Source organism: Aplysia californica, unplaced genomic scaffold (genome assembly GCF_000002075.1).
Source record: "Aplysia californica isolate F4 #8 unplaced genomic scaffold, AplCal3.0 scaffold00944, whole genome shotgun sequence".
NCBI classification, from domain to species: domain Eukaryota; kingdom Metazoa; phylum Mollusca; class Gastropoda; order Aplysiida; family Aplysiidae; genus Aplysia; species Aplysia californica.
In genome coordinates this window covers 227,813-243,239 of record NW_004798214.1, presented here as the reverse complement: position 1 = coordinate 243,239, position 15,427 = coordinate 227,813, and the positions used below count along the sequence as shown (strand labels likewise).

At 39.1% G+C, this 15,427-nt stretch overlaps 1 protein-coding gene across 2 annotated transcripts in view; it reads right to left on the bottom strand.

Moving 5' to 3' along the window:
- Window positions 1-4,211: 4,211 nt before the first annotated feature.
- Window positions 4,212-15,427, bottom strand: part of LOC101854294 (ankyrin repeat domain-containing protein 13C) — a 26,502-nt gene continuing 15,286 nt past the window's right edge. Inside the window, exons 7-13 of one of the 2 annotated variants that reach the window (XM_005110781.3) lie at window positions 14,991-15,122; window positions 14,250-14,317; window positions 10,349-10,445; window positions 8,847-8,993; window positions 8,508-8,536; window positions 7,966-8,066; window positions 4,212-7,084 (exon numbers count right to left, since the gene is read on the bottom strand). In XM_005110781.3, the coding sequence (XP_005110838.1) occupies window positions 6,951-7,084; window positions 7,966-8,066; window positions 8,508-8,536; window positions 8,847-8,993; window positions 10,349-10,445; window positions 14,250-14,317; window positions 14,991-15,122 (708 nt within the window). In that variant the 3' untranslated portion in view covers window positions 4,212-6,950. Of the gene's footprint in view, window positions 7,085-7,965; window positions 8,067-8,507; window positions 8,537-8,846; window positions 8,997-10,348; window positions 10,446-14,249; window positions 14,318-14,990; window positions 15,123-15,427 lie in introns of both variants that reach the window. The other variant, XM_005110780.3, reaches the window with a different exon arrangement.

Genomic DNA, 15,427 nt, shown 5'->3' with positions numbered 1-15,427 from the left:
GGATCCACGGACAGCGCGAGTTCTCCGGCGACAGTGGTGAGCACCAGTAGCACCGCCGCGCCCACCGGCCCGACCTCGACGTCTGCCACCAGCGAAACAAACGTAGAAGGAGGCGGAGAAGGCGGCGACGGCGAAGGTGGGGCTGGGGCAAGCCAGACAACTCAACAAACAACGGCAGCGACTGCGGGGAGCTCGGCATCTACAACAGCAGCAAGTTCCAGTGTCACCGAAAGCAGCACGGCTGCGGTGACGACGGGCGGTAGTACCGGTACTGTGTCATCTACAGCCGCGACCACTGCCACTGACGCCACGCAAAGCACAACGGCAGCAGCAAGCGCCTCCACCTCTACGGCGCCGTGACGTCATCACACACTTACACACCTCTAGGGTTGAAAGCTCTCTTCACCCCTTATCACCACTAGTGCTTTTTTGGCCTCTTCTTGGGCCATTTTTAAACCTGAAAAGAAAGTTATGATAGAAGCCATGCCTTTCGTATAATTGTCTGTACATTCGTATTCTGTTGTTCTTCGAACCACCTTTGCATACTTCCGTAACAGTAATAATTCCCTCCATTGTTGGCCGCGTGACGCTTAACGTTTTCAAATTAAGATATTTAGTAAGAGTTTTGCGGTACATGCAACACAATTAGGTCATGTAAATGCCGAATATTAGGTGTTACAAGTGAGTAACAAACACAAAAAAGAAGAAAAGATAAGGACGATCATGTTTGATGGACCAGGTAAACGGACACCCAACATCTACATGGATATATATATATATATATATATATATATATATATAATTATAAGCCACCTTCCCCCCTTCCTTTCCACCTTTTTCTTCTTTGACATTCCTTTCTGTCATATACATGTGTATCATTACATTGATGCCAAATACATGTGCACATGTACATGTATGTATGTGTAAGTGTAATGGATAGACTACTGAATATTCTTCTTACATACATTATAAACAGATTGAAACTTTGAATTCTTTTAGTCTAGTGGAAGAACAGGAATACTGTCTGGTATGTGTGAAAAATACATCAGCATAACACTTATGACGTTGATAATAATTTGATAATTCACAATTCATGATTTTTGTCTTGTTCATTTATTCTCATAGTCGTTTGTCCTTTTGTTTGTCTTTGATTGATTTAATTTCAATACAATCTCTGTAATGTGCGGACAGTTAAAAAAAACAAAGGTTTCATCTGAGGTACATGTATCAATCTGCATCAATTAAATTTTGTACTTGTTATCAAAATAAGTTTTTGGTCTGTTCTTGAAAATAATATTTTTTCTTTATTGTGGAATTGCTCTCTTTGAAAAATTAACGAGAGTAATGTACACATTTATTATTATAATCGATGTTCACAATAACTTAAGATTTGATTTAAACTTTATCCAATGCAGTAAAATCTGCATGAAGTGGACCTTGTTTCATTCCAGTGAATAGTGGTTGCTTTACATAGGTAGTCGCGATGTAAAACTATAAATGTGACAGAGAAGCACAGTGATGGTGTGAACTGTATGCGATTAAGTTTGTGCATAAGTTGAAGTACAATACTCAGCTGCAAGTTCGGAAGGAGCAAATGGCCTATTTCAGTTTTTTATTCTTAGTGATACTCTCTTGCAATGTACACTGTTAATATTTTAATAATGATAAACTAAATATTTGTGAAAATAAAACGTAAAATAAAATGGTAGCATAATATTCATTATATATGCATTATTTCGCATGGCATTGTGGACTGGGGTGTCTGTGGACTGTCTGCCCACCCTGAGAAGAGGCCATTCATGTTGAGGATAGGAGGGTACTAGGAGTTTTCATGAGACTGGAAAGACGTAACTGCCCTGTGACCGTGTAATTCCGGTAGGGTTCACGAATAAATTTCGCATAAATTCCTACAAGCTAAGCTTTGTGCACTTTATTGACAAATGATTATTTTCCCGACAGAGTACAGCATTTCTGGCTGCCATGTCACAGGAACGCAACAAAAGCATGCATTGACAAGATTTTCTATTCTTTAAAGAATTATAAGAAGGACACCAATTCCCATCAAGGTGAAATGAGGAAAATTTGCGTAGTCTTTCTTCTCAAAGACACAAGCCCAGGGTTGGAAACAACAATCTTAACGTTGTAATAGGAAGGGAAATCCACACTGTCCATCTTTTCTTGATAAACAAATAGTGTTGCTGATCACATGGTTTTAAACCTCTAAACTAAAATACAAATATGAATTCAATTGCCATGTCCTTTGCAACCTTTTGAATGATTCTGCGAATTCTAAGAATCAGATCGGCAGGGTGGAGAGCCCCAAAAATTCCCAAAACAATGGTTCTATTAAGTTTTGAATTCTAAATGCTTGCTAGGTAGATAAGTGTCTACTACTAACTTGCGGAGCAAAATAAGGATAAATCCCTGTACTTGTACCGCCAAAACAGTGACCAGAGTACTCTATTCCAAATCCAAGGGACCATCGATCTTACCTACTCTGTGGATCATTATGCGATTAGCCTAGCCTTTTGCATACCGTACATCTTATGCGATCAATCAGAAGCCTTCTTTCACACCAATACGTGCATTGTTGACATGCACGTAAAACTTGACATGTCTAATGTGTGCTGGGACCGGGAGAGGTCAGATGGACGACCAGCACACACATATTACTACGGCTGTTCTTGTGTGTCCTGGGAGAGGGGGCATGGGATAGGGGTTGTTGTTTTTTTTGTAAGTGTTTTAGGGCGCTCGCAACTGCATACGGTCATATGAGCGCGCGAGACGTTGGTATGAAATTTTGAATTTTGCTCGGATGGCGGCCGAAGCCTACTCCTGTCCCCAGGGTTTTATGCACCCCGCATAATTTAGCAAAATTTGATCATTCTTTTTTTTGGATTTTGCTGATTATTTTCCTTTATCATTCTCGGTTAAGATTAACAGAATCGCATAATTTCACATTATTGGGCTCAGTTTGCATAATTTCAGAATTTTTTTTAGCATAAAACCAAGGGGACAGCTATTTTTATCGATTTTACACCACAAAGGGATCTTTAATGTGCGCAACTTGCACACGTCGAGATTTTTCGCCCTTGTCCGAGAAGGCTAGGTGCAGATCTTTCCTACCGGAAGATCAGGGGTGTGGCTGAAAGACAGCAGTAAGAACCTCTATGCCACGAGAGCCCCCTGGATAGTTTTCTGGACGTGGTACAGTTTAGTTTTAGTAAAAGTTTTACGGCATTTGCAACACAATAAGGTCAAACAAGTGCCGAAGATAAGAGGTGTTACATGAGAGTAACAAACACAAAAAAGAAAGAGGGGAGATAAAGACCATAAATGTATGATAGGAAAGAAGAAGCAAACCACATCAGAGCACCTGCCAACCACCCACGTGGTACGTCAGCACAGATACATACAGATGCATCACAATCATATTCCCCCCACCTCCCCAGCCACAAAACAATAACGGGCTGGCTTAGGCATAGAACTACGTAATGAATTGTGCACTGGCCTGGTGGTCTCGTGCAGTGCTGGCCCGTGGAAATAAATGTTGCCTTCGTTACTGTAACGAACACTTCGATCCAACTAAATTGAAGGTCAGGCCAACGACTTCTTTGTTATATATCCAAGCTTCAGTGCATCTAAAATAAAGTAGTGCACCATATTATAGTACGTAATCTTTCGCTCAACACAGGTTGGATAACTGCTGGAAGGCGAACGAAGGTAATCTTTCCCTCAAGTCCTTTATCTAAAATTAAAATACTGTAGAATAATAATAATAGATAGCATTTGTATACATGTAGTGCAAATCCCCGCTCAACAGCAAGCTTTATGATGCGCTTCACAACCTATACTATTACTCCAGCAGACCTGAGAGCATTCTTAAACAAACTCAACTTTCTGGGAAGCATACAGTGCAAGCAGCCATTTATAGGCGCTAAAACATTAACATACTGACAAGATCTTTTGCTGTCTACTGTCTATGGCCGGGTACCCATTTCCACCAGGGTGAAGGGAGGAAAATTCGTGTAAAGTGCCTTTCCCAAGAACACAACGTCGGGCCCGCGGCTCGATCCCCCGACCCGGCAAACTCACGATTACGTGTCCGGTAGCCTAACCACTAGGCCACTGACGCCACAAAATACTGCGGAGACACTGACCACAAGAAGAAAAAGACAAATGGAAATAAAAGGAACCAGTAACACCATATGTAACAAAGTCATGTTCGTTTATATATAAGCAATGATTCACATACGGAGACAAAAACTGTCTCTAACTGCCGTATGAAGTACAAAACCAAGACAAAAAATTACTTGCACTGGGAATTTTGACTGGCGTTAAAGGCATTTAACAACCTGAAGAACCGAAAACAAAATCATGATCTCTCAACGACTGAACAAAAAAAAAATTGGTCGACGGTAGATCAGGACAGAGACCCTTCTGAGTCTCACATAAGACAAGCACAGAGCTCATCTGCAACAACCTCCTCTCTCACATGACAACATATTCACACTGCTCTACAGCAGTCCCACTAGCACACACCTGAATCTGCACAGCAGCAACCAAAATTCTCTTCTCCACAACACGTCCATCTGAAGGACAACACATTCACTCACAACAGACGACTCATTTTTCACAATTCATCGGTTGGGAACATTCTGTACAATATTCAATACTTGTTTACACGCTTTGGAAGTACTGAAGCTAAAAAAACAAATACAGATGGTGGTTACATCACTGGCCAGAGAACACAATATAAAAACAACCTTCATCACCATAGAGGGAAAATCGGTACTCCCAAAGAAAATTAGTAAAAACACAAATCAGCATAATCAACTTCCAGTATAAAACCGGGTCCTTCTCAAACAAAGACCGGACGTGGAGAATAATGAAGAAAACCCTACAAATAATACAGACTTAAATCTAAACCGATGCCTGTCATCCATTTTCCAAAACGAATGCTGTGAGACAAAGCGAGAAATGAACGACAGTGACAAACAGCAAGTCTGGATGTTCTTCTTCTTTGCCTTTTACAGTAGCTGGACGTTGCTTCTTCGACCTTTCGGCAATAAAACAGTGTCTCATGCCCTTTTGCCTGCCCGAGTTGTTTTGGTTCCAACCCAGATTTCTATGTCCTATTCCCATCTTCTGTTAGGTCTTCCTAATGGTACTAACAATAGTATAAAAAAAGGAAAATAACCAGCGAGTCACAAAGAAATAGACAGTGAAAAACTCAACCAGCAAAACACCAGGGGTGCCAACTGGCTACACCCCCCCCCCCCCCACCCGAACTTTCGCACCCTGCTTAAATGTTACTGAAAATTTATGGACCATACTGTTTAGTACACTTTGTATCGAGACTTTAAGTGAGTATCGGCCTAAGGTCAAGAGAAACCAGATAATTTCAGAAATTCGGAAACACAGATTTATCAGGAAATTCGGCACCTCAGATACCACATCCAGACCCAGACAAGGAAATTCTTAGGGGAACACCACAGAACAGCTCATCCCAGAAAATGCATAAAGCTAGTTTTATTCTCTTTTAAGTTAAAAAATGCACATAGACACATTATGAAATATACGCTCATAACAGTCAGTTCGGGTAGGGAAAAACTAAGATGAACAGACAGAAACAACCTAGAGAAAAAAAAAAAGAAAAGGGCCTACCAATGGTGTGCTCCAACCATTTAGCACATGATAGATAGGCTAAACAGATAAATACCAAGCTGGAAAGGCAGTAATGAACATAGCCCAGGATCATGCTTAAAGTAGAAGACATGATGTAGGGTTAATGTTCTTCACAAAATTATAAATAAGTATGTTGTCAGGGAGTAGTTTACGCATGGTCAGTACAACAACGACAACATTTGGCCAGAAAAAGACTTAAGAGAAAAGCAAAAACTAAAGATTAAAAAAAGAAGTAGTAGACCACACTGGAGCTAACAACCACTTGCATAAAAGTCAGTAAGTAAAAAGGCATTAAAAAATTTAAGGAATCAAAACAGAATCGTAACCTCTCCGCTGTAGAACCCAAAATTGGTCAACGGTAGATCAAGACAGACACTCTTCTTAGAGTCGCACACACAACACCCACAAGATGCACACACACAACCCCCCCTTTCACACGGCACACAATAATATTGCTTTCCTTGGGCTTTGCTCCGACTAGCACACACTGGACCTTGAACAGCAGTAATATTGGCGACACGTCCACCACCGCTGACACTGACAACAGCACGTTCTCTCACAACAGGCGATTCATTTTCAACAATACAGCAGCCATCAAGACAGCTGTATACATCTTGTTCAACAACAATTTCAGCACTAACATCCTTGTGATCAGTTTTGGGACATGTTTCAGCTCTATGCCCCATCCGCATAGCTCCATAACAACATCCCGCCAATACACATGAGCACTTAACAACTGATGGACACTGCCCCTTACACCAGCCACAATCTGCCATTGGCGTGTTACTGTGACCTTGACCAGAATGCTCCAGGTCACGATGTAGCCGCATCGTGCTTCGATGAGTGAATTCATTGTCAAAATCAACCCGATGACAATGACCATGACGGGACAACGCCTTATTGCCCCCTTTAAAGCCTCTCCACGGCAGTAGTGAACTTTTTTGCTGCTTATTCTCACAATGCGAACAAGTCTCAGGCGAAGGAGTGACAAACCCAGCAATACTCCTTCTATCACACGATGTCGTCGTCTGTTGCAAGACCCGTCTCTCACAATCTCTTTCCTCCTTGACTGGCGACGACGATGTAAACTTAAGTAAAACTGGAGAGCCAAGAGATGACATGCTGCTCCTTGGCGGCGATTGGTCACTCCACTTGCGCCAGCAACAGCTTTCGGTGGCAGGGCGGACACTGTCCAGGGGCACAAAGGCGTGGTCCTCCCTCAGGCTGCAGGCGATGTGGACGGTGTAGAGCTCCATGTATTGTCACAAGTCGGGGAAGCGGCTGGGGTCCTCGGTGTAGGTCTGGGGAATGCTGAACAGGCTGCTGTACAGGTCCGTCTTCCATTTAAAGCTGGTGAAGGTCACCTTTGCCGTGATGGTTGGAAACACTGGGATTTCTGAAATTAAATGTAGCAAGTGTTTTTACAATAACATCAAGGGGCTAGCTCAGGCTAGGAAAAGGTGGAAAGTGTTTGTTTGTGGCCTATACCCTGATCCAGGGTGAGAAAGGCAATGATCATGATGTTTTCATGCCCCCATTGACATAATTTAGATTATTTAGGAGGCGGGCTTCCAACCCTGCCAGTCAGGACCAAACCAGACTGAGAGGGAAGCATCCCTGCAGAAAGACCAGGATACTTGATAAAAATTTTCTCCCCACTTGGTAATCAAACTTGTGTCTCCAGCATGTAACAGTGGAGAACATAACCGCTTCACCAGACACCAGTTTTTAAAAATTAGTCCATCCCTCCAATTGTAAGTTTGATATGTGGAGAAGAATATTAACCCAGAGAAAGTCTTTCAGAGCTGATAAAAAGCAAAATCAGAGACAAGAATAACAAGACGCATTGAAAAGAAGTAGGAATTACAAATTTCAGGGAAAAGATGCAAAACAACAAAAATCAACTAGTAAAACTTTTTTTTTTTTTTTAAAAGCCTTCAATTTGCTGATCCTTCCAAATCAATGAAGAAAAGAATAAACTACTATCCAATTTAAAACTCAAACAATATACAAACAAGTAAAAATGATGTTAAGTTTACTACATCAACCCATGTCAAGGCACAAAAGATCAGACCAACAGACAACAGAAAGAAAAAATCCCACAAAGTTAAGTCACTAGATCTACGAGTTCAGGCAGGAGAATACCCTTATCTGTACAGACAGGCAAAAATCACTGGAAATGTACAACTCGTATTCTGGTGTCGGAAGACTAACTAAATAGAAAATGGTTTTTAAACATGTAAAATGCCTCCTCATACACGGGGGCAAACAACTCACCTATTCTAACTGGGAAGCCTGGAGGGAGCTTTGAGGTCATAAAATCTCTGAGCTTCTGGAACTGTTTGAAAGAAGCCACAACTTCCAGAACATCTAGCAGTCTGTGGAAGACCAAGGCAGAAATTGTTCAGATTGTTACTAAATAATCTTCATAATTTCCCCTTTGAACTTTTCATAGTCACCCGTACTTTCTTTCAATTAATAAAATTAAATGACAAATCTTCCACACAATGAACATTATGAACAGTTAGAACACTACACAAACAGCAGAGAGGATATATTGAGAATAAAGAAATTTCTTCCTATTTTTCTCTCCATCCCCCCGACTCATTCTTCCTCATGTCTGTTTTTATCTTCTATGATCAACTCATTTAAAGCTATCTAAATGTTGCATTCTCTTCATATTGTATCAAGAATTCCACCACAAAGAGGAGAATTGATGGTCATAACAACAAACTTCTAAAAATTATTTTGAAAAGAATGACTTTGCCCTTGGTAGTCTTTCCAGCCTATATATATATATATCACTGTGAAACACTTACACTTCAACAGTCATTGGGAAGTCGTCGCTCTGAAAAAAGATATAAGAGAAAAAGTAAGAAGGACAATAAATACATTTTCGGTCACAGAAACAAATGCAGCATTTCTTGAAAGAGGACAGACTCTCCACTGAGCACTGTAAACAGTTATACAAAAATATTTACTACTCACAGTAAAATAGTAAAGATGACTACTGAACAGGAATTAACACCGTAGAAACAAAAATGAAACACCTTTGTCCAAAATTCAATGAAACACAGACCGAGAAAGAGACAGTATTACAAAGACTTTAACACTCCTATGAAAATGAGCACATCTAATAAAGAAAAGATAATAGTTACCATTGCAACTGTTGCTTTGAAGGCTTTTGAGCTTTCTTTGGAGATTTTGGTTCGGCCGAGGCACGGTGGTTGGCCAGGTGGTGATGTGGCATAGTCTGTCCACGTGTAGTTGCATATTTCCGGGGGCTGAAGTGACCGCCGTCGCTCCTGCTATAGTAATTGTGTAGGACAGCAAAGAGGGGGTGGAAGAGTGAAAAAATAAAGGTACTATCAAAATATACTTTCCTTAGAAAAACGAAGAATCCCCCCTAAAAACAGGGATCCTTTTCCAGAACAATGCAAACTCAAGAATAATGTATGCATCAGATTACAAGATTCGTATTTGTAGTACAATAAAATGGCATAAAAACATTCATGTAGAGTTCGAAGAGCCTAATACTACAACTCAATTTGGAACCTGAGTGAAAAATTAACAGTCATGGAAACTGAAAGCTGACAGAAATAAGTTCGATACACTTTTTCTTTTCTTTCATATACTCTCTCTAGGGCATGTGCAAGGAGATGCGCAAGAAACTATATAAAACAATACTGGTACCAGAAAATAAATTCAAGGAACACACACTTCAAAAATCCACATTGGACTTTTGTCGCCATAAGAATCTATAGGGACGAGATGGTCATGAGCTGCCAAATCAATAATATTATCTATCAAAGATCTAGCTCCAATCTAGGGAAGCAACTCACACAGCCATTAAGTCATAAACATCACTAGAGCCTGTGATTTTCAAGGACAAATTCTAATCAAAATTGACCATCTGCAGGGAAATTCTGGAGCCCTATGTGTGAATCGTATATCAGTTTTAATATTGTCCAATTTTTGACAAAATAAAATGGTACATAAATTTGTACACCTGAATCTGACAAGGCATAAACACATACACATACAAAAAAAGCAAGCATTATGAGGGTGAACAACAACCATCAAATCAAATTTCAAAAGCTTCATTGACAGACATGTGGCACCGCATTACAGATATTTCAGCACACGGTTATTGCTTTCTACCACCTGCCTATGTCACCTGAGCAGATATATTATTAGAATAAAGGGCAAAAATTAAAGAATAAGCAACTATATTCAGCAAGGGGACTCATACCTTATTACATTACGGTATCAGCATCTGCACAGAACAGGAAGTGTAAAAAAGTCAGGATTCCACATGCGTGGATGCTCAGTAAGAACAACAACCATCAATTGTTCTTAAAATCTACCCTCAGGGACACAGGTCAACTTCTTAACTTGCATCTAGATGCACACAACAAATCCCATTATGAAACTACCATAAAACTGTCACAAACAAAACACTTTATGGAACTAAGTTCAGCACTAAAAACTCACAAACTTGAGGATGATTGGGAAGCAAACAAAGCTGAAAATAATCATATAAATGCTCAACTAAAAACTGGCAAAGTCAACGAGATCCATCACAAAATATTCTTAAGCTTAATAAATAAGACCTCAAAAGTCTCAGAGCAATAGAACCTATTCATTAGCAGTGGCATACCCCATTGGAAGCCTCGGCATTGTCCCATGAGCCCTTGACGATGTTTTCCAGGGTGGTTTTGTTTTTCTGAATGTCTTCTGCAGACAAATGCTCGCGTCTGTGAGCGAAGAAAAAAAAGGACAAAGATGTCACATGTGATGAGACAAAAATACCCACATAGACTACATAAAAGAGAGGACATGCATAGCACATTTTATCTACATGAGAATGCACATGATACAATAGACTACATGTAGATAAACTACAATGAGCCATTATATCGCAGAAAAAAAAATAATAGTCTCCATAATGAGCGGCTCTGAGAAAACCCGTCGGAAGGTGCGAGAAGCTATTCTGAGATATCGCTAAAAATAGGCCCTGAACTTCATTTTTATCGAAAACGAAATTATATGAAATTCAGAAAGATAGACCATTTCTACATCATATGTGTTAAGAAATTTGCTCAAAAGTGATTGAAAATATTTTTAAATAATTATTTTTGAGGACATATCGTCGCCGTATTACGCTGAATTCTTAGACAAACGGGGAATATTTACCAAACAGGATAGACACTTCTTTCCACGGGAACCCTCACATATTATATACCAAAAGAAAGAGAATTTTATTGTCGTTTCGGGAAAACCCAGTGCGCATGAATGTGTGAACATTACAAATAGTTCTGTGAGTTGCGCATGTTGTAGTTTCACTTCTGAAATGATATTTGTCATGAATGCAGTTTAACATCTAATGTACCATTTCCTGCCGTTCAAACCAAATATGAACTGTTCCTTGTTGACTTTAAGTTCTTTGTTCTGCTCTCGAAGTGTTTTTTTCCGAGTTTACTGTAAGTAAACTGATTGTTTTCTGTTTCCAAGTGGTCGAGCGCTTTTGTTTACATAATCTAATTGATTAAAGATGGCGGATCGATCGGCTGAGTGGCGTATTTCATCGATGTATAACTATCTCAGTCGGACTGGAATGAGACAAATCACAGACGAAAATGAATTGGATGAACTGACTATTGATTGTGAAGACAGTAGATTCTAGTTTGGAGGAGGAGACACATGATGAACCAATTATGACGACGACCGTGGCCGTGACACACCCACACACACTCCCCTGCTCATGACCATGATCTGGAATCTGGAACTTCATGAAGAAGAAGTCCTGGTTCCTGTTCAACCAATTGGCATATAACATCATCAAAGGTAAGCAAGGTTTACCATATCCGCAGTCCCAGCTTCTATACTAGTCCTTATAATTATCAGCTAGATTAATGGATCTAGCAGTGTAATAGAATTGGAGGAGCTAGATCTAGATCTAGATCGACTAGATCTATCACTATACGGTAGCTTAACTCTTGGAACGAGACCAAGTCTGTCAACGTTATTATAGACTTAGATCAAGATTGTACTAGACTAGACTAGACTAACTAGACACTTGACTAGATCTAGACTTATGACTCTTCTAGATCTGGGCTCCTATGACAATTGACACTTAACTTAAGACTCTTGATGAAAGTTACTCAAGCCTGCAGCTGTTGTTTAGATCCCTGTCGCTTACCTATCTGTATGATGAAGCAAGTCTCACTGCAGTGTGTGTTGAGATTTAGATCTAGATCTAGATGACATTATAGTGTGTTGTTTTAAACTTTATACACCAAGTCACCAGACACTATGTTGACTGTGCTTAGATCTAAGACTAAATAAATCCAGGGCCAGTTGTGTATCTCTGTAAACAGTATTTTTCTAGACGTGTGGAGATGATCCAGTGCACACTACACAGATAAATTCTTGTTGATCTCTTCAGTTTTATTTCATTGTACATACTATTTTCATTGATCTCTTAGGTGCAATTGCTGGCCCAGGACCTTCGCAGCCCCCCTCCCATGCTCCCAGTAAAGCAGATCCAGAGTCTCTGACTGCTGTGCTCTACAACAACAAAGTGAGGCTGACCAGTCCAGTATTGCTGAAGGTAATGCCTCTCTCAATGGAATTGAATAATAGACTAGGGCTACTACTACTACAATTTATATTGATGCTAACACCTGCTTTAAATTTCTTGATTCATTTACAAAGCAGAATATAATCGATCTTACATACTTTTTAGCTTTAATTATTCGACTTGAAAAGAACCATGAGAGATGCTGCACCACACTAACTTGTATTGTTGAAGGTGATGCCTCTCAATTAAATAAAATATTATAGCATTATAGTTCAGTGTGATGCTGACTCTTGCTTTAAATTTTAAAATTCCTTTACAAAGAAGAAATATCTATTCTGAATACATACTCTTTAATTATTTGACTTGAAAAGAACCAAGAAAAGAGAGATGCTGCACTATCGCAGTGATGATCTGTCACAAACTTGTCGTCACATGAAAGTGAATTTCTTATACTGAGTAGGTCCATATAAAAATACAGCGATGCAAAAAAAACAAAACAAGAGGTGACAGAATGATGGACAAAAATTCTGGCTTCTTGTTGCAACCTGTCAACTGTAAAGGGATCATGGAGCAAATTATTCTCAATTGGTGATCATTAATCACTGGTTTGTTTGAACTAATAGTGGTCATTTAAATACAGTGGTGTACAGCACTATAAATTTCATTATGCAAGCTGCACACCTTTAAATCGCTCTCTTTTAATTTCTGTATCTACAGACGAGAATGATGCCTTAGAGGTGATCTTCATAGAGAACGTGACAGTGACAGCCTTTGTGGTGCCAGAAGGTAAGGGTGTGGAGCAGACAGCTTTGCGAAGTTGAAGGGCCTGAAGTGCTTCTGCAAGCTCAATGATGGCCTGCCTTGCAACAGCCAGTTCGAATCAACTGCTTTTGACGACCTGCGTTTGTCTTTTGCTGGTATGACACGAGAGGAGCATAATATTTTTTTACGCGTTTTTACGTAATTCAATGATTTACTGTTGTAACATAAAAACAGTCATAACTTCACATAGAAGAGAGGTATTTCACTAAAATAAAAAGCAAACTGTCCACAAATGGCACCTCTATGCTGTGGTATCAGCATTATTTGCTTCTATGCGTTGTCATCATGGAAAATGTGTTCCCAAAGTAAGCAAAACTTTAAAACCTGTTTTCTCAAAATTTGACACTCGAACCCCTGTTCGCTTTAAAATGCCATAACTTTTCACAGAATGCTCCAATTGCTTTCAAATAAAGTGCAAAATGCTCGGAAAAGATGTGTCTTTTAAAATATGCAAAAAAGTTCAGTTTGAAATTTTGCACCTTGTGAAGGGTTTTCTCAGAGCCACACACATATGATGTACATAGTTAAGTTACTAGACAAAAGCAAACCAAGTTAAGAAACAATGTTAAAAGAACTGGCAAGGCAGTTCCTATGCCTGGGGTAAAACAGTGAAGCTCTATACCAAAGTTTTCGTTCTCTTTTGGTAAAAAAAAAAAATCATATCGACAAGACAGAACAAATTTCGAAAGAATGGAAGTTGTTTTTTTAAAATCCATGTTTGAACTTGAGAACCCAAAGAAGTATATTATTTGATGACATTGATGAAATATCACTAGAAGTCCTGTTAATTAATTCAAAAACTTCTCTGTAAATAATTATATAATTTTTATTTTATAATAGTGTCTTATTAATTTGTTGTAACATTAATGATTCCCTTTTTTCTTTGACATTCCCCTGCGAGAGAACAACAGTAGCTGACTGGGTGTTTTTTAATAAACAGAAAAGTTTGTAATTTGTTGTAACATTAATGATTCCCTTTTTTCTTTGACATTCCCCTGCGAGAGAACAACAGTAGCTGACTGGGTGTTTTTTAATAAACAGAAAAGTTTGTATATCATAATTAGTCAGTCAAATTTTACCTTTTCCATTTATCAACTTAGCAATGACCTCTTTCCATAGAATGGGGAGTTAAATTATCATTTGCAACATTACCCACCTTTTCTTGGACTCCAGTACAAGGTTGTTCACACAGTAAAAATGAGATCTGAAACCTCCAATAGTCTCCTGAAAGCATAAAAACATGAATATTCATTTGTAAATTTTAACAATACATCTGACTATATACCATAAAACACTAGATTGTACTCACACAGGTTCATGAAGCTTTGCATGGAGATTTCCTTACAGTTAATTTACAGTAAAAAACAAAACAATGAAGTGCACAACGATTTGCTCTTCAAATACGGTTAAACACAAAAATAAAATTGTTTTTTAAATGGCTAGCCTGCTCAGAAAATGATGGTCTGTTTTTTTTCTCGTAGAATTTCATGAGCACTTTCATGTCCACTGTTCCTTCCAGTCTGTCTACCCCGGGGTGCCTTGTGTGGAGTCCAATGATATTTTAACTTAGTTTCTTAGCAGTACAATAGTCACTGCCTAAAATTCCACTGCTTATGATCCCGATTTGCTCAAGATTCTCTTGTTTTCAGAAAAACAGAATTTTTACTACACAAAATTCACCCCTAAGATCCAGTCCTGAATTTGGCTAAAATCCAGCATTTCAGATCAAAATTTACAGAACAAAAACCTGTGCGAGCTCAACTAATCAACCAAGCAATGAAAATTTGTGATCTTTATATTTTGTATTATTGCCCGTTGTATCCCAGATTATCCACTCTTGTGAATGTGATCACAGATCTCTCACATCTAAAAAAATTAAATGCTACTTGCTACTCACAGATTTATCTTCTCTGAACAGCCAACCACTTTGAGCACGAGAAAATGTGATTTTCTTGGTTGACATTTGAGCTGCCACAATGTCACTGCTCATCAGAATATCAACTTCCTCTTCCAGTTCTATGTCTGTATCCTGAGGCAAAAGAAATAAAAAGTTCAGGGGGGATGAAAAACATGGACAGAGACTATGGTTACGCACAGAGCTGGTTGTAACGGAGTACATGTACTCCGGTACTTGTACTTACATTACAATTTTCGGTACTTTTACTGTACTCCGGTACATTTTGAGAACCTGTATTTTTACTGTACTCCGATACTTTTCATAAAAGTACTTTTGAGTATTTTAAAAGCACATTTTGAGTACTTTTGAAGCTTAATGAAAGAATAAGTGGCGGCATTTCTGATCATAATTTACGGAACAAACACCCAGGCGGGCAC